At 48.6% G+C, this 19452-nt stretch overlaps 1 protein-coding gene across 3 annotated transcripts; it reads right to left on the bottom strand.

The window, feature by feature from the left end:
• Nucleotides 1-11095: 11095 nt before the first annotated feature.
• LOC103650276 (probable serine/threonine protein kinase IRE) lies at nucleotides 11096-15843 on the bottom strand. Of its 3 annotated transcripts, none has more exons than XR_002268055.3 (12): nucleotides 15696-15843; nucleotides 15365-15428; nucleotides 13070-15289; nucleotides 12883-12975; nucleotides 12572-12776; nucleotides 12405-12490; nucleotides 12251-12339; nucleotides 12117-12172; nucleotides 11980-12036; nucleotides 11726-11899; nucleotides 11559-11636; nucleotides 11096-11449 (listed from the first exon to the last, which is right to left on the bottom strand). XR_002268055.3 is itself a non-coding variant. In XM_008675885.2 (12 exons), exons 2-12 carry the CDS (start codon nucleotides 15368-15370, stop codon nucleotides 11369-11371), a joined length of 3141 nt encoding a protein of 1046 aa, XP_008674107.1. In that variant the 5' UTR covers nucleotides 15371-15428; nucleotides 15696-15843; the 3' UTR covers nucleotides 11096-11368. The 3 variants fall into 3 exon arrangements, 1 of the variants encoding a protein (XP_008674107.1); XR_002268054.3 differs by having other exon boundaries at nucleotides 11980-12041; nucleotides 12117-12168; XM_008675885.2 differs by having other exon boundaries at nucleotides 12117-12168.
• Nucleotides 15844-19452: the final 3609 nt, after the last annotated feature.

Here is a 19452-nt window from a genome sequence, read left to right as displayed (position 1 = left end):
ATATATCTGTCATAAAACTTTGCCACGTCACTTGCCATATCATATCTCCACGTCATTAGCCACGTGGCAACCGATCAATTGCTACACTTAATGACGTTTTCGCCTTATTTATGATGATTTGGAGCGTCATAGATTTAATGACGAAAACGATGATCGTCATTCAACCTATGACGTTTCTTAATCGTTCGTCATAGAAGTTGCTTTAACACGACACTTTTGTGACAACAGTGTTTTTGTCATAAAGTCGTCACAAACACTTATGCTATGACAAAAATACCATTGTTTGTGACACAATCTAAATGTCATAGAAGGTCACATGTGTTGTAGTGTTTCCAACAAGTGCATCCCACAGCTCTTTCCCTGTAGGAAGGATGATATAGCTTTTCTGGAATTTTGTATCAAGTGTGCTAATCACTGCTCCTCGAAAGAGGTTGTCATCATCCTTAAACTTAGCCTCATCCTCAGGAGGTAAGTTGACAGGCTTGCCCACAACGGCATGATAACAAGACATTGCAGTAAGCCACAATTCCATCTCAGTTTTCCAAATCAAGAAGTTTTTACCATCAAAAGGATAAGGCTTTAACACAGCAACAAAACCTCTGACAGAAAAATGCCTAACATTAGGTTTTTGGATAGTTAGAAATATAGGCATTTTCCATATTATTTTAATTCCATAAATTAACATTATGATGATGACATATAAAAGATAATTAATCATGGAAATCATGATGTCAAATATATCCATGAAAATATGGAACATGAGAACATAAAGCATATGAATCATATAAATCATATAAATTTAATAAGCATATAAGCATATAAACATGGTACATGTATCATGACAGAACAATTGGAAATAAATATATAGCAACATAAACAACATGACTGTAAAATTAAAACAAACAGATATGGCATATTACTATCATGAACAGGCATCATACATGTCATGATATGATATGACAGAACAAATGTGATAAATTCATGGTTTCATGCGAAACAGTAGACATGAACATATGAAACATATATAATCTAGAGAACGTAAAACAGTAAGGAGATGAAACGATCATACCCTCACATGCGTTCTGAGGATCCAGATCCTTGTCCAACTTCTCTTGTCATTCCGCCAGGAAGAAGAAGATGTTTACCAGTGATGAATAAAACGACGGATGTTCGGGCAGTCGCGTAGACGCTCCCCAAAAACCTAATTGTCGATCCCCCGTGCAAGGTCTCGAACGGCAAGGGATTCGGAGGCACCTGCCCTCTCGCTCCTCTGTGCGCGTAGAGTTACGAGATGGAAATACCCACACTTGCGGCTGGACAGTGATTCTGAAATGGTTCTGCTCTCGTGACAAGTGACATGAGTTCTCCCCTTCTTAACCTTTCACGGAAGGGAAGCTGAAGAAAAAGGGTCTCACATGCGGTTGTTCAAGGGACGAGCAACTAAAAGGTTTAACCCGGAGTTGAAACTCCCACGGTTAATGAGTGCTAAAAATTAACACAACCACACCACGCCTCGCCCGCTCGCCGCCTGCCTGCCTCGCCACGCCACGCCACGCCCCGAGCCCGGCCCGGCCAGCGGCGGCGGTAGCGCGCGCGTGTGGCACACACTTGTTCGTTTCTTAACCTCTCAAATTAAGTGGAATAATTCCCACCATATAAGTCAAGCCAACGACCCTTGGAATTCCAATATGGTACTATTGGTATTGTCCACAATTACACACCATAGAGTTTATTGATTAAATGGGCCAGGCCCATAAAAGATCCAACAATCTCTAGGCCATCCTCGTAGTGAGTTCAGACCTTGGGGATAATCCCTAGGTTTTGCCCACGGAGGGTCAATACCTAAGATGGTTATCCTGAAGGTGGGACACCACCTATATGATGGCCAAACAGCAACGAATCCTACGACCTTCTCGCGATGAACAATACCTTGGGTTCGGCTATGCGAGATGGATGGCGCGGTGGTCTGCGATGGGTCGCCGGGTTGCTTGGCGGTGCTCGCTGCGGGGGCGCGGATGGTCCGCGGCTCTGGGCCAGACGGTCCGTGACCTAGCGACAAAAGCGACGTCTTTCCTACGTGTTGTCCAGACGGTCAGCGCTCTGGGCCGGACGGTCCGCTATGGCATAGGGTTGTCTTCTTCTCCTCATAGAACCTAGATCACGCCTCCTGGGGGAGAGACCTTAGGGTGCTTCGGGTCAGCAGGTCACCTGGAGCATCCACAGACAATGTAGAGTCGCCTAGAAATTAAAAGATCAATTCAAATAAGAGATCTTGATTGAAGTAGACGAAGTAGATCTTGCCCCTCAAGAGGGGTAAAGATCATAGGGTCGTCCTGGGGTCGGTAGGCCACCCCAAACGGATCTAGACGACATAGAGTCGAATAGGGGTGGAGGTGGATATGCGGAAGGCTACAACTAAAGCTACGTTACATCTACTCATAGGGCAGGAAAAGTAAATAAAGTAGATAGGTTCGATTGGAATGTGTTTGGGGGTTCTCAATCGGCCTTACCCCTTCATATATACAGGGGGAGGTCTGGATGTAAGCGATAGCTAACAAACCCCACATGATTAGATGGATAACCACACATGAGATAAGGATAATCGCCTGAGTTAATCTGATCGTGGGGCGCGCGTACTGTCCGGGCCCAAGGGCTAGACCGTCCGCCACTTTTGATGCTCAACATATGCCCCTGCCTTTTGGTGGAGATTGGCAAACCAAAAGCACTAGCGCACTTCAGAAACAATAGATCTCATGAGTTATATTGTTCCCCAAGCAAGGACTCAGCTCGATGCAAGTCATCGGCTCTTGTGATCAGATAATATAAATATTTGATGTACAGAGGCCATTTTGGATTGCATCTTTTTAGGCCATGCCTGCCTGATCAACATGCCAATAGGAAAAACTTGTGGTGCCCTCTACCCGCATAAGCAAACAGATTGGGCCAGTAATATGGATTCATCGTTGTACCAACCCACACTTGAGTAGGATAACACATCAGCGATGAATAAACTGGAAAGCACCGTGACATCCCTAGAGGAGGATGGCCAGGCGATCTCGGTTGTACCACTTTTTGGGCTGGTTTAGTCGGCTTTTACTTTCACACAGATCGCCCTTTTGACTTTGTTCATTTTATTGGTCGATCGTGTGGAACAACCTTCTTCATATATTTAGCAAGCAACTGATTAAAAGTTGGGCCAACTCTGATGAGCCGCCCAAATGTTCTCGAAGTGTTTTGCTCACTAGTACTTATCTTAAGACGTTGTAGTCTAATAGTCTATGACCGCTACTGCTTCTGGTTGTCCATGGACCGTCCGACCTTCATGGTCGGACTGTCCGCGCCTGCCCTAGACCGTCCGACATATGCATGCTAGGTGACCATGATCGGGTATCTGATCATGCTTGCCCCCCGATCATCCATCCTACCCTTTGGATGGGGACATAAACTTAGCATGATGATTAGAAAGGATTCATCGGCCATATCAGACACTGAGAGCAAAGATGTTTTTTGAACTATAGAGCTTGCTCACATGGAAGAACACATAATAGCCAACTCAATGATGCATAAGTTCGAGTATTGGTTGTACTAATAAATGAATCATTTACTTGAAACTATTTGACAATACTATAGTTTGCAATCAAACAATAACTGAATTGTGATAAGCAAATATTATAAGCATGTTCATTCCATGAATAAACATGACCGAAGCAAATTGTAGCAAGAATCATTACTACCAACAACTGAAATACTTCAGCTTTATGTAAGCAGTAGCATATCGCAACTATCCATATGCATAATACTTTAGTTGCACTCCTCCATAATATAAAGACACATATGGAGCAAACTTATGCCATAAAGGATAACCGAACATACCTTGGGATGACGTATATGGCATAGCTGAAAAATATGGACGATGCAATGACCAATAGCTTTGTTGAGCTGGGGCATACCTTTCACCTAGACGTCTTGTACTTGCTTTCTTCCTTTTGTTTGCCTTTACTCCACTTCTTCCAAAAGCATCATCCTTACCTGGATGTTGAGAACTCCCATTAGGGGCCCATGTCATGCCTCTCGCCTTTAGCTCTTGTGCACTGAGTTTTTCTAGCCTCTTGTGCCAGATTGATAATCCGAGTGGGCTTCTCGGTTTTTTGGGCACATTAGGCTTCTTAAGTTCAGATTTAGTATCTGGACTATCTCTAGCTAATTTCTCTATTGTTTGGGCACTTCTAGCCGAAGTATCTAACACTTTCTCAGGCTTTGTAATGCATGAATTCAGATTTGAACTTTTGGCTTTTCTATTATCCTTCTTTACTACATAAACTTGCTTGACCATTCAATTGTTATTTTGAGCTCTAGACCGATTCTTAGAAATAAAACAGTCTTTGTCATATTATTGTTTCTCAAAATCAGAATTGAAATGAGCTGAATATTCTATGTTATGTGGTCTAAAATATGAAGAAGAATAAGCATTTGAATCATACCAGTCCCAAGATGGATAAGGATGAAAGTACGAAGGAGCTAACCGTATTGCATTGGTATTGGCGACCCAAAAGGAGGATATGTTGCTGATGCATGCAACTCTTCTCCTCGCCAATCCTGATCTCTAGATTTACGCTTCGGAGGTGATTTTGATGGCTTCAAAGGTGCTCTAGATGACTTAGCAATGCCAGTTTGATCAACATCCTTTGTCTTGATTTGCTTGCGATATTTAGCCAGAAGTTGCTCAAAAGTAACCTTTGGCTTTTTACCCTTTTGTTTATCACAAGCTTCACCTCCAAAACATTTACATTCGGGCATACGTGGTTCACCATGCCCCCTGGTGTCTCCGATCTTATTAGCCTTTCTTCTGTCTAGAGCCTTCCGAGTAACCACCCCGTGTGATAGATTTGGCACGCGAGGGTCATTAATGATAACATTTTTCCTTTGGCTTTATGGGCCAAACATGGTCGAACCAAGACTTTCTTGTCTACTAGTCCTAATGTATCGACAGGGACAAGTTGCTTGTCAATCTTCATTTCTTGAAATCTCAATCAGCCTTCATCTACAACCGATTATATTTGTCGACAGAAGATATTACAGTCATTGGTGTTATGAAGAAAGGAACCATGCCATTTACAATATACACAATTTTTAATTCCTCTATCGGAGGAATTGTGTGTGACAATTTGATATTGCCATTCTTAAGTAGCTCATCAAATATTTTATCACACATAGCAACATTAAATGTGAACTTAACTTTCCTTTTTTGTGCCAAATGCAGAGGAGAGCGAGCAGCAGATTTGGCCCTAGCAGGCCAAACAAGCTCGACGACCTGTATTTTTTCTGGCTTTGCAGGGGCCGAAAGGCATTTGGTCTCATGCGCGGGTGATGGCATGCTACAACTATGGTGCGCTGCAGGTGTGGTGGAGCATGAAGATTGTGTCTGACGCGCAGTGTCTTGTCTGCGTATGCACACCCGGACAGTTCGATCTTAGTGATCAGACGGTTCGCAGAGGGACCAGACGGCCTGGTATTATATCCGGACCATCTGGTCGCGCAAGGCTTTGCCTGCAAGACTTGTGACAGGCCCGGTGCGACTCCGGACTGTCCGGCGTAAGGTGCCGGACGGTCCGTTGGAAGGCCGGATGGTCCGTGATCGTGCACGAGCTGTCCGGCCATGTCCAGAGCCGATTTACCATGCAGTGAGGATGGTGACAACATTTTCCCCAGATATGAGTTCATCGACATACCATAATATGGCTGGGACTGAGAAGCCCCATTTGTCGCCGATGTTTTTGGCGCAGTTATTTTAGTGCCTAATTTATGTGACAAAAAATCAGGTGTATGAGTATTTTCTAATACATGCATCATATTCTCTATATCCTCAATTATAATTCTAATCCGATTATCAAAAGAAATTTTAAAAGATTGAACATCGGCTAATGGCATGGTGTGACTTACAATGGGGAGCTGATGCAGCAAGGCTGACAGTGAATCGTACTTTACTTCCCTCTCCTTGACGACCTTCTGGTGGCGATCTACCTTGAAGTGCGAGAGGTACCACTTTTCTGCCACCTTGCTTATCTGGGCCTATTATCGTTGGAATTCCGCGTCCAGCCTTTTTATTTGGTATTCAAATTTCTCATCCTTATCGGCCGACGAATTAGTCAGCCTTGAGTTAATGTCTAGGACAATGTTGTTGTAATCTTTGAGAACGGCCATTGCGACCGATCTGATAGGTCTAATTTAATAGATCTAATTTAATGGATCAGATTTGATAGATCGGATTTTTCGACCCCAGCGGAGTCGCCAAAAAGTGTGTTGGCGCCTTTTTGGACCAAACACTAACGATCCCTAGGTCATCCTCATAGTGAGTTCGGACCTTGGGATGATCCCTAGGTTTTGCCCACAGAGGGTCAACACCTAAGATGGTTATCCTGAAGGTGGGACACCACCTATATGATGGCCACCACCTATTTGTGACCAAACAGCAATGAACCCTAGGGCCTTCTCGCGATGAGCAATACCTTGGGTTCGGCTCTGCGAGGTGGACGGTGCGGCGGTCCTCGATGGGTCGCCGGGTTGCCTGGCGGTGGTCGCTGCGGGGGCGCGGACGGTTCACGGCTTTCGGTCGGACGGTCCGTGACTTGGTGACAAGAGCGACACCTTTCCTGTGTGCTGTCCGGACCGTCCGCGCTCTGGGTCGGACGGTCCGCGATGGCATAGGGTCATCTTCTTCTCCTCGTAGGACCTAGATCCCGCCCCTAGAGGAGAGACCTTAGAGTGCTCCGAGTCAGCAGGTCACCCGAGACGTCCACACATGACGTAGAGTCGCCTAGAAATTAAGAGATCAATTCGAAGAAGTGATCTTTATTGAAGTAGACGAAGTAGATCTTGCCCCTTAGGAGGGGTAAAGATCATAGGGTGGTCCTAGGGTCGGCAAGTCATCCCAGGACGGATCTAGATGATGTAGAGTCGAATAGGGGTGTGGGTGGATATGCGGAAGGCTACAACTAATGCTATGTTACATCTACTCCTAGGGTAAGAAAAGTAAATAAAGTAGATAGGTTCGATTGGAATGTTTTCGGGGGTTCTCAATCGGTCGTCCCCCTTCATATATATATGGGAGGTCTGGACCCGTTCCTAAGCGATAGTTAACAAACTCCACGTGATTAGATGGATAACCACGCATGAGATAAGGATAATCGCCGAAGTTAATCTGATCACGGGGCACACGGACTGTCTGGGCCCAAGGGCCGGACCGTCCGCTACTTTTGGTGCTCAACAACATGTACACACTAATATATGGAACATAAGAAAATGTAACCATGTTTGACTAAATATCTAAAGATCCACCTATATTGTTCCCTCCCACGAAAGAAAATTCAAAAAAATAAGCAAGGAAACCTGGCTTCAAACCATAACCCTCTTTCACCCAACCACTAGAACACACATTTTTTATAGTATATATAGGATAGATATATAAATATTGTGATTATAAAAACCGTAGTAAGCACGGACAACTAACTATAGAAGTATTAAGTATTGGACGATGAACGTGAGAACAATGAGAAAATAGACAAACGCTCAGCACTATGTTGCTTCCCCTATCTTGTTCTCCTAGTCTTTCTCCTCTCCGTCCAACTTTTTTGCAATTTAGTCCTTTTTGGGTTTTATTTTCACAAATACGCCCTTCGCAGTTTTATTTCAAAAACTTGACCCCTGGCTCGGCGCCATCATCATTGGCGCTAAGCTAACGCGTCAGTCGCCAATTTTTTTGGCGTGCATATGTCAGATTCAGGGCCAGGGCGGAACTGACGTGGCACGTACCTCGACGCCGAGGTACGTGCCTATAAGTATGCCCCTTCGGCCGTCAGTTTTTGTTCTCATTTCTATTCTTCGAAACGACAGACATCAACCAAAATTATTGACTTCGATCCATTGTTACTCTGTATCAAAGTAAGTTCTCTCCTTTTTATAGGCTGTTATGTTATGTATGATTAATGGTTAGGTTTTGGATATCATTTTCAGAAGCATTTTTTATTGTCATATTATCGATTTGTAGGATGTCTAGGCGCGATAAATCTGCTAAACAAAGGTAAGAGTTGTATTAAATTATATTTTGTGAGTCTATTAAATTTGTGATTCTTATAGATCTTACCGAAATTTAGGAAGTGTCCTTTGACCGGAATAGCCTTCGACCCGCTGCCTTTGCCAACTGATGTTCCAGTGCCTATGTGTTTTGTTGGTGATCCTTGCAAGGTTGATAAGTCTGATGATCATGACACCTATCGATAGAGGTATTAGATGTGTGCTAACTATGCATTTGAGCCAACGATTGATTAGCACCGGATAAATTTAATGGTGAGAATAATCTTTTAATATGTTAACAATTTAAAGACTCGAAGTGGTGCATGTTTTCTTTCCATACTAATCATTACATATTTTGTAGACTCCTCCACCGCTTTGTGATTTTGAGCAGTGGATTGATACAGAAATCTCACAGAAAGATAAGAAGTGGTTGGAGAATCTTAAAAAGTGGGATGTAGAGGGCAAAGAAAGGATAGAGAAAATACGAGAGGAGCTTGCTGCCGAGCAACAACGGGTAGACGAGCAGGAAATGAGGCGTGTTGCTGAATGCAGGGAAGAGAAGGAGAAGAAGCTTGAGCGTGCACGTCGTGCAAAGGACGCAATGGAGGAGAACCCTGATGCATTTCGCAAGGGAAAATGGCCTCGTTGCACTCAGTAGTCTAGGTGCTTATTTGATGTTATGTAGTAATGAATGTCTTATTCTATATTATTTAGTGTCGAACAATGTTATTTGGTAATGAACTACTTATTATGGATTCAAATTGGTAATGAACTACTAATAACTAAAAACTAACCACATAATAACATAATTGTTGGGGGTCTGCTTCGTCGCCGAAGGTACTGTGAGAAGAAACACCTTCGGAAGGCCAGAACATGAATAATGCCGAAGCTTCCAATCAGGGAGCTTCCTAGCGTATTTCTAGATGCACCGACTTAAAGATGAAATGACCAATCGGCCCATGATAACTTGTATTACGATTGTAATTATTTGTAGGGGACATGAATGTAAATTCACACAGGTTGCGCCTTGTGCCTATAAATAGGTGAACAGTACCACCGTATTGTTCACGCTTTCGCATCTCACTTTTACCTTTGCCCTCTGTCAAGCTCAAGGTACAAATGTAATTTGATATTGCTTTCATGTACTTATGATTATTTAATAATAGATGTTTATATTATGATATCATAGAATTGTTTGTGTTGTTTTCCTATGTTTCATAAGCTTCATCCCCTGTTTATACATGTCGTATTTATGAAGGTATGTCCTTCATAACCTTCGTCTGATGATCATTATATCCTAAGGGAAATAATGCTTCGAAGGACGAAGGACATTAACATTTAACATTTTGTGTTGCCTTGTTCTTAACTCATAGCATTTGAGAACAAGTTCCCAACAATAATACTATGTATACAATCTGGATAGCACCTCCGGTATACGGGGAGGTTACTAAAACTTACCAATTCAAATCACTCTAACTAGGTACACAATTATCTACATTAGTAATAGCATAATTTAATACCTCGTTCACCAATGCGGGCTCGAAGATCGTCGACGAGCGCGAGGAGAAGGGCGAGGGCGACCGACGGAGGAGAAGGGCATGGGCGGCCGGCCGGAGGATGCCGACGACGATGACGGGCGGCGGAGGGCGCGATCGGGGGCGAAGAGGTGGCGGGGGGGCGCGACCGGGGGTGGAGGAGGCGGTCGGGGCGGGGGAGCCGTGCGGCCGGGGAGTCGTGCGGGGGCGGAGGAGGTGGTGGGAGGGCGCGACCTAGGATGCCATGCGGGCGGTGGCGGGGTGGCGTGCCGTGGCCAGGCGCGGGGTGGCGGCGGCCGGTGGACGGACGGGCACGGTTTGGAAATGGCGTCGGTAAAGAAAAATCAGGAAGAAAGGTGACCTGCAGTATGAAGGGGGTCGATGCCAAGATCTATGGCGCCGACCCCCTGACATGTGTTCGTCGGTGCCACGGGTCGGCGCCAAGATCTATGGCGCCGACCCCCCCTGCCATGTCGCCGTCCACGTCAGCCAAGCAGGCACCGATAATATTGGCGCCATGACGCGTTAGCTCGGCGCCAATGATGATGGTGCCGAGCCAGGGGTCCAGATTTTGAAATGAAACTGCAAAGGACGTTTTTGTGAAAATAAAACCCAAAAAGAGCTAAATTGCAAAAAAGTTGGCCTCTCCGCCCCCTCCAGCCTCCGATCCCGGCGCTAACAATAGCATGTCGCTGGCGCGCGCCGTCGGGACCACCGCTAGGTTTCTGGTGGCTGTAGCTTGCATGGGACGGCACGTGACGTGGCGTCGTGGCATGCACGTTGAGCTTTTGAGCTGTCGTACCAAAGACATGCGGTTGTTGTGGGTAGTGCTGGGAATTGGGCCAGGCCAGTCCACCTCGAGGCTATTGTGCTTCGTGCCAAACGAGTTTTAACCAAGAAAGCCTAAAAAATTTTTGGGTCGTGCCATGCTAACTCGAAGTGTAAAAAAAGTGGCTAGCCTGACCCTAAATCATGTCGTGGCTTCATTAGGCCGTGCCAGCCCAAACCCGACCCATATATTTGACTATATAAAATCAAAATATTACAACCATATATAGTCCATAGCTTACTAATTAACGATATTAAACAATTCTAGCATTATTTGATCACATAAAGTCTAAATATCATAACAATATAAAATTTGTAGTTTACTAAATTAAATAAATTAAGCAATATGGGCTTCATTGGACTGTGCCAGCTTAAGCCTAGCCCATCTATGTGGGCCGTGTCGGGGGCCCGACGGGCCTGAATTTAAGGTCCGGCCCAAACCCGTATTCGGACCGTGCTAGCCCGACCTATATTATTTTGTGTCGAATTATGTATTGGTCTCTAATTTTGGGACCGTGCTCGTGGTGGCCCAAAAAGCTCGGTCCATATTCCCATCACTAGCTGTAGCTGTGGGACCGACAAAGGGCGAAGTGTCAAGTGGTGGCTCTTTGTGGGGATCATGTTTCATTTGTGGTCGCTGATTTATGCTCGATGCGGCCAGCTATGGCTAAGTTTAGATTACCATTATACCAATTTGTGAACCATTTCTCTTAAACAAGAAAGAAAGAAAGAGATTCACCATCTTTTCTTTCTATGAAGAATCGAAGGTTTATAATGCACTATGTATCTGCAGCTAGCTAGTTGTCAGAGATTACATCAGGGGATACCAATACCATCCTCCTCCTATCTTCTGATCGATGATGCATGGTCTCAGCGCAAGCTACATTTACTAGCATTTTGCTTTGGCTACCCTTCATTGCCACACGATGACGCAATCATCTGGAGGACTGCAACGGATCCAGGTTGTTATGCTTCGTCATCAGGTCGTAGTTCATGGATGCCAGCTGAGAGATGTTCTGCACATCACAGCCACACACACAAAAAATATATATAGAGAGAGAGAACTCGTATGCAATGCAACAAGGAACGGATTCTTCTGACAATATTATGAGAAATATACTTCACCTTGAACGAGAAGTTGCTGAAAGAGTATTTCACCGATAAGGGCGCTCCGAATTCTTCCATGCTGCCACACTCATCGCCCTGCTCCCAGTTAAATTTCAGACTCGTGAGATGAGATGCGGTGAGAATCATATCTATCGGGGATGGATGATGCAGGTCACGCCACCCACATCTTCCTCGTAGTCACTGCGCGGACTGCTGCCGCAGCTCATGCTGCTGGCCTCGCTCCGGTCGTCGTAGTCGCTGCCGGCCGCGCCGCCATGCTCGCCGGCGCCGCTCCAGGCGTGGCGGCAGGCGAAGTAGCTCGTGTCGTACTCGTCGTCTGTGGAAGGGATGAACGCGACCTACAAGACAAGGAAGAAACTGTCACTGTTTAGCCTACAGAAAAAGAAACAGTGATTTGTCAGTATAGCCAACAACGTACCTTCTGCCTGGCAAGCATGTCCCAGTTGATGTCCTTGAAGAACGGATGAGCCTTCACCTGCTCTAATATCCCATTTTTCAGTTAATGTCGCAGGGGGTGGGGGTATTGGACGGAGAGACGGCGAGAGAAAGGAGTACCTCTCCGGCACCTGTCGCGCCCAATCTCTGCACCGGGTTCTCCATCAGCAACCTAGCTAGCACACGATCGGATCAATGGCAAGTACAGTTTGCAGCACAAGTTTTTCAGATGTGTTTTGTTCTCTGACTCTCACCTGTCGATCAAATCGTAGGCTTCAGAGCTCAGCTCCTCTGGCACATGTGGCCAGGGTATCTCTCGGTTCATTATGTTGTCGAATATTATCTACCCACAGAAAGTTGACCATCAAATCAAGTCTCTTCCTTCTGACAGGCGAGCGACGCGCGTACCTGCGGGTGCTCAGCGTTGAAGGGAGGAATCCCCACCAGCAGCTCGAACAGGATGACGCCAACCGACCACCAATCCGCAGTCGGGCCTGCCGGGAAAGACGAGACGACCATGTCACTGAACTAACCGTCGTTCAAGATGCAGCAGGCGACGAGCGAGGAAGACGAACCGTGGGCCATGCCCAGCAGGATCTCCGGCGCCAGGTAGTCCGGCGTGCCCACCGCCGCCTGCTTCTGCCGCTGCCGCCGCTTCTGCTCCCGCTGCTCCGCGTCCGCCGGCTGGTGCTCGCCGACGAGGGCGCAGCTCACGTCCGGGCCCGACAGGTCGTCCGTGCTGTTGATCAGGCCCACTTTGGAGAGCCCGAAATCGGTCAGCTGCATTAATTGCATGCACGTCATGAGCATTAGCATTAGCTGACGAACATCGATCCGCGGCCGGCCTGCACTGACTGCACCACCGGCGCCGCGGTACGTACGTTACCTTGATGTGGCCGTCGCGAGAGATCAACAGGTTGTCAGGCTTCAGGTCGCGGTGGATCACGTTCATGGAGTGCAGGTACTCCAGCGCAAGAACCTGCTTCCATTGCAGCTACCAGAGTGCATGAGGGGAAGGGGACGCATGAACAAAGACGACGACGAAACAAACAACGGCACCGCTGGCGACTCACGAGCTCGGCGATGTATGTCCTGGCCATGTCCTCGTCGAGGCAGCCGAGGTTCCTGAGCAGGGAGTAGAGGTCTCCCCCGTTGAGGTACTCCATGACCAGGTACAGGTTCTCCCTGCACGTGAAGGAGTAGAAGAAGCGGACCACGAAGGGGTTGCGCGCGGAGATGAGGATGTCGCGCTCCGCCAGGATGCTCTCCACCGCGTTCTTCCGGATCATGTCCGCCTTCCGGAGCACCTTGATGGCGAACAGGTCGCCGGTCACCCTCTTCTTGGCCAGGAACACGCGGCCGAAGGCGCCGCGGCTGATGGGCTTGATGATCTCGAAGTCCTCGATGGACGTGCGGTCCTTGAACCTGTTGCCGCTCAGCGTCGCCCGCGAGCTCGCCGTCGTCCCGCCGCCGCTCTCCGTCGTAGTCGGGCCCTCCTCGTCGATCGGGTGCAGGTGCTGCAGCAGCAGCTGCTGCTGCTCCGCCGCGCCGCCCGTGTCGTCGATCTGCACGCACAGCTGCATGAACTTCTCCTGCAGGAGCTTGGCGATCCTCCGCCCGAACGTCTCCACGACGAGGGCGTCCACCTTGCGCGTGTCGATCACGGCGTTCAGGTCCTCCAGGTACGAGCTGAGGTCCTCCAGCGAGTTGTACTCGGAGCTCTTCACGCCCTCCACGCCACGGGCGATGGCGACAAGGCTCTCGATCTGCTGGGAGCTCTCCAGATCCGCGAACGCCCTGTGCTTGGTCAGCTGCGACTCCGCGTGGCTCGTCCGCGGCGTCAGCAGCGGCGACTGCGGCAGGCTCCCCGACGCCGGCGTCAGCGCGCCCTCCGAGAAGAGCTCCGTGGACGGCACGGTCAGCAGGTGGGACAGGGCTTCGTGGTCGGCGGCGTTGGAGTCCGACTCGGACGACGTGCTCGCCCTCCCGCCGCCGAGGGGGCCGAAGCACGCGAGCACGCGGTCGAGCACCTCGGCCACGCGCAGTAGCCGCTGGTCCGCGCTGTGCCCTTTGGCGTCGCAGCGATCGGCGAGCGTGCACACCACGAAGTGGCCCTCGGCGCACGCCATGGGGATCTCGAAGTCGCAGATGCGGCAGATCATCCGGGGCTTCCCGTCCACCATGATCTGCTGCGCCTCCGGGTACCGGGACGGGATCTCCAGGCTAATGGCCTCGTCGCCGCCCAAGCACGCCAGCCCATCCGGGCGGATGTGGATGCTCGCCGCGTCCACGCGCTCCACGATCTCGTCCACCGTCGCCTTGCCGTGCCGGGTGATGGGCTTCTTCTTCGACGGGCTGTCGTCTCCCTTGGCGGCGGCGGCCGTGGCATCCCCGGCGGCGGCGGCGGTCTTGTTCTTCTCGGCGGGGGAAGGGAGCTTCTTCCACGACGCCATCTTGCTGCTCGGGGAGTGGCCGTCAACGGCCGACCCGTCCCCGAACGGCGAAAAGATCCTAGCCGGGGAGAAGTCGACGGTGAGCTGCCTGTGCTCCAACATTCGCCGCCTGATGAGGCGCTCCTTGAGCTCGGTGAGGCTGGAGGTGCTCTTGGGGCCGAGATCCCCGCCGTCGACGTGGATCGGGTAGAGGCCGAGGTCGCTGAGGTTGTGCAGGCCGAGCACGTTGTGCCTGTCGTCGTCGTCGGCGTCGGCGGCGTAGCGGCACCCCGCGGCGGCGCCCTTGCGGAACTGCAGGAGGCGGGTGAAGCGCGTGAGGATGAAGAGGATGCGCGTGTGCGCCTGCTTCGGGAGGCCTGCGGGGAGGTCCTGCCGGCGGTCGTCGAGGCCCTGCACTACGCCCTCGCAGCGGGTCCACAGCTCCTCGGGGCTCATCTCCGCGCACCGCTGTGCCACCACCAGCAGGTCCTCCAGCGCGACGCGACAGTCGTCCCGGTGGTCGCCCGACCGCGCCAGCATGTCGACGAGGTCCCCCGCGAAGACGCCCAGCTCGCTGTCCACCTCCTCCTTGAGGCGGATGAACTTGGTCCGGATGGCGCCGATGAACTCCTCCGGGGTGGTGCTGCCGAGCCCGCCGCCGCGCACCATCTTGCGCATCGCCGGCACGCCGCCGCCGCCGCCCCTCGAGCTCAGCTCGTGCGAGAAACTCTTCACCTCGGGTGCGCGCTTCCGGCGCCCGCTGGTGGCGCGCAGGATCGCGCGGAACCGCGGGGAGTCCATCTCCCGCCCGCCGCCGTCCACCATCGCCGCCGGCAGCCCGCGCCCGCCGCCGCCGTCCTTCTACGAATCAGATCAGGCGTATTATAGCATCATATCAAAGCACGTACGCGGCCACCGCATTCCTCAATTGTTTACCTCCATGATCGCAACGTGCGCGCAGGCCAGCAAATTCCTCGCCCTCCAGCATCTTAATTACATGCTTCAAACAAATCGATAAAATCTGATCATTTTTTATACAATTTAAATACGCGACCAGGTAAGCATTTGGACGTGATGGTGACGATTTTCATTTTCACGGGATTGTTCGGAGACACTACAACAAGACCAAAATAAGACACTGTAAGAACTGTTCGGAGACAAGAGGTATTGTTCTAGCAATTTCGTGGGAATGTGATGACCGGTGAATCGATTGAACAAGAAGAAAATCATATGACGTACGTGAGCGGATTTGATAGTCATAACGTACCTACCCGATGGAGAAGACAGACGACGATCGATCAAAACTTACCTATGTAAATATAAAACTAATAACGGGGACACTTTTTCCCATGTAATTTCATCATGAGGTGCTAATTTTAACATCAGGTGTTTAGTGTTGCCAAGGAGGAACTAAAAACGAGGGGACGGAGGGGTAACGGGGTAGATAGGTGGACCACCTGTTAGCCTACCCACTAGAGTGGAGCGGTCTAACGTGTTCCTCGGACACGCGTGGCGTATCGCTCCTTCTCGTGTACGTGACGTAAGAGGGTCCCACCCGCCAGCCAGAGAAAAATCCCCGCTTATATATACAGTGTATGTCCACCACCCGCTCACCCCGTTAGCTCTCCCCGCATGACTCCCTAGGTGATGGCAGCCAGAAGCAACGGCATGACCACCGATGGCCAGCGGCGGCGGCGGCGGCGGCGGTGGGTTACAGGTTGGGTTCGGCGTCGGCGTCACATTCCTGGAAGCGACGGCCTTAGAAGAGGAGCGACGACTGTCCAAGAGCATAGTTAGGATTTTTCAATATTACATCCACTACAACAGCTACAGTCATTTTCGGCGGCCAGAAGCCGCCGAAAATAAGCCAGTTGCCGCCGAAAATAGGCTATTTTCGGCGGCAATTGACTTATTTTCGGCGGCTTCTGGCCGCCAAAAAAACCTGGCCGAAAATAAGGCTTTATTTTCGGCGGCCAATGGCTGGCCGCCGAAAATAGCTTATTTTCGGCGGCTGGCTTCCTGGCCGCCGAAAATAGCAGATTATTTTCGGCGGCCAGCCAGTCGCCGCCAGAAATAACAACTACCGAAAATAAAATAGCTATTTTCGGCGGCCAGAGGGGCCGCCGAAAATTACTAATTTCAGAGCAAAAAAATTTTGAAAAAAATGCGAAAAATAACAGAATTTCATACAAAATTCATACGATAACAGAAATTCCATACAATCACAGAAAATTTATACTTGAGTTCACAACCTAAAACTTGAGTCCATACAAATATAAAGTCCACAAATAGTCCATACAAACATAAAGTCCACAAAATAGTTCATTACAACACAGTGCGACACAAAGCTAACTTAATCACACATTGGGGTCGTTGGAGTTGTGTCCACTACCTCCAGAAGCCAATAACTGGTCGACGAAGTCGTGTAACGGGGTTGGATCCTAAAAAAAAGATGACATTAATAACGGCATTGGTTACATGTATAACAACTATTCAAACAAATTGTTTCTCAAACTAACCTCTGCTGCATAAGCTCCCTCCCCTGCATAAGCTCCCTCCCCTGCATAAGCTCCTGGTGCTGGTATGACCGGTGGTGGCGTGTTGTGGCCCATGACCCCGGATCCCTACAAAATCAAGTTTAGTAAAGATTTGACAATTAGGTTGATACAAACGACAAGTCTTAACTAAATTGAATAACCTGAGGTGGAGGTGGAGGTGGCGGAGCATGTAATCCCCACTGAGGCATCGGCGGCTGAAATTGAGGGAAAACAAATGGTTGCTGCTGTGCCTGCTGTGGAAACCAAGACTGTTGCAAATATAATATATTAGTTATAGAACCAATATCGAGCGTGTTGAGAATAAATAAGACACTCACGTTCATTGCTTGTTGCGCCTGTGCGTTGTAAGCAGCCATGTACTCTGATTGCTGTTGGAGAAATGCCATTTGTTGTTGCCGCATCTCTTCACGAAACTTTTCTTGCTGCTCCCTCATAGCTTCCTCCATGCTAGATACAGAGCGGCGACTACGGCTGCTACTACCACAGCCCGCCTGCGACGAAGAGCCGCCACGAGAACGCAACTCCGTCGAATCGATAACACCGGTAAACATAGAATATCTTGAAGAACAAGAAAATTAGCTATTCGGTCGTAGTTCCAATATTATTGAAAACAATTCACAAGTTCATACCGTCCATGCGCCTTGCCGCCAAGTGAATGCACAACCTCAGCGTCGATGGTAGGCGCTCCTCGCCAATCGTAGTCTTCTCCATACTTCTTAACCATCTCCTGCCCGTATGTCTCCTGCAATACAATATGAAGGTTCAGCACACATGTAATTTATAGCTATATGGGAAGAAAACATTAATCATAACAATAACTAACCATACGCTCAACGGCCGCTTGACTACACAGCTCATCGGAGATTTCACTGTTTTTCGCTCGATGCCCTCTCCTATAAACATCGATTGGGCTCGGGACAACTCCAGTTTGAGCCTCCTGCAAATATATGAGTTCAATCCTGTTTCATTTCTGAGTAAAACAGAATACTACATACTCACCATTCGCTTAGCCAACCGAATGTGTCCATCAGCCCCATAGGTATGGTTGACTACGACCTCATCATCGTCCTCGTCCTGCTGATGGCGCTGTCTATGTCGATTTCTGTTTGACTTCTCAATCCACTCGGGCGAAGCCCATATCTCACACAAAGCCTTGTAAGCCTGCGGCCGGTGTTCCATCCATGGAAGAGTTACCTGCATATAAAGCGTTAGCTCAAAATTACATTCACATCTGAATGAGCTGTTAAATTAGATTTTTACCTCCATGTACTGGTCTACAGTCAAGTAGACATCTGAATATTGTCGAAAGTTGTTGATAGAATGACCTCGGCGCTTCATGTACGCGTTCACAACCTGTAGACGAGCATTGGAAAATGCATCCCTGCACACCTTTTTCGCATTTTTCTCTAATACTCGGTCTGCATGCTCTTGAGCCTCAGGTTCCACACGATAGCGTCTCTGTCCAACATCGAAAATAAAATTAGTTCAAAAACAACTAATAAATGTTAGGTTGAAACAACTAATAAATGTTAGTTCGAAAAAAATTACCCAAAAGTCGTGCTTGACGGCGCCTTGAGCTGTTCCATATGTAGCATGTGGAGCCAGTGCGAAGTGCGACCAGCTAGTGCAAGGAACCACCACACCTTTCGGGTCGGTGACAATTCCTGGGTTATGTAGACGACAGAGGTTACCTAAGACTTGATTAACCTGTCTATGGTGACCTCGACCGTCAAATGACGTGTCTTCCCATTGGCTGCATGACAAAAAACAAGAAAGTCATGTCATATATATAGTGTAAAATAAACAAATAAGTAAGAACAAAGTGGCCAAACGTGAGTACCTATCACCAACCGGAATGATCAGTACTCGAGCTTCAGATTGTGCAGGCGCCGACGGAGGTAGGACAAAGTGGCCCTTCCGAGTGCCCCTTCGTCGAACGACAGGAGCCTCGGTGGTATCGTCATCCGCCTCAGCATCTAAGCCCTCATGGGCCTGCTCGTCCTCCTCGTCATCCTCCTCATGGGCCTGCTCGTATAATTATGCAACTATTATACGTACCAATATAATGTACTATTAAAACTAATAATATAATTATTACCACATATTAATATGAAATTAATGCCTAAATACACTATACCTCTAATCACTAAACCACATATACCACTATAATACATTAATGAAATCGAACTAAACAATCATACTAATCACACAACTAATCAAACAAACACAATTATAAATATATACTAATTTCGGCGGCAATTAAATAACGGCCGACGAAAATATGGAATAAAAACGCAAAAAAATACCTTACGATGGGGAAGAGCTTGGCGACGGCGGTGGGGTGGTTCCACGACTTCGGCGGCTCGGGGCTTTGAACGGCGGCGGTCGACGGTGGCGGCTCGGGGCGGCGGCGCGCAGCTCGGGGCGAGGGCGACGGCAGCCTCGGGCGGGCGTCCCAGCGCAGGG

The sequence above is a fragment of the Zea mays genome, chromosome 3 (assembly GCF_902167145.1).
Source record: "Zea mays cultivar B73 chromosome 3, Zm-B73-REFERENCE-NAM-5.0, whole genome shotgun sequence".
Taxonomy (NCBI): domain Eukaryota; kingdom Viridiplantae; phylum Streptophyta; class Magnoliopsida; order Poales; family Poaceae; genus Zea; species Zea mays.
The sequence above is the reverse complement of the archived record's forward strand: the minus strand, read 5'-3'. Positions and strand labels throughout refer to the sequence as shown.

What these genes read in the sequence shown, in the direction of transcription:
- LOC103650276 (XM_008675885.2), bottom strand. An exon ending in CTCGCGACGGCCACATCAAG is followed by an intron (nt 12,777 to 12,882) that starts GTAACGTACGTA and finishes CAATTAATGCAG; the next exon opens with CTGACCGATTTCGGGCTCTC. An exon ending in ACATGCTTGCCAGGCAGAAG is followed by an intron (nt 11,900 to 11,979) that starts GTACGTTGTTGG and finishes CTTGTCTTGTAG; the next exon opens with GTCGCGTTCATCCCTTCCAC.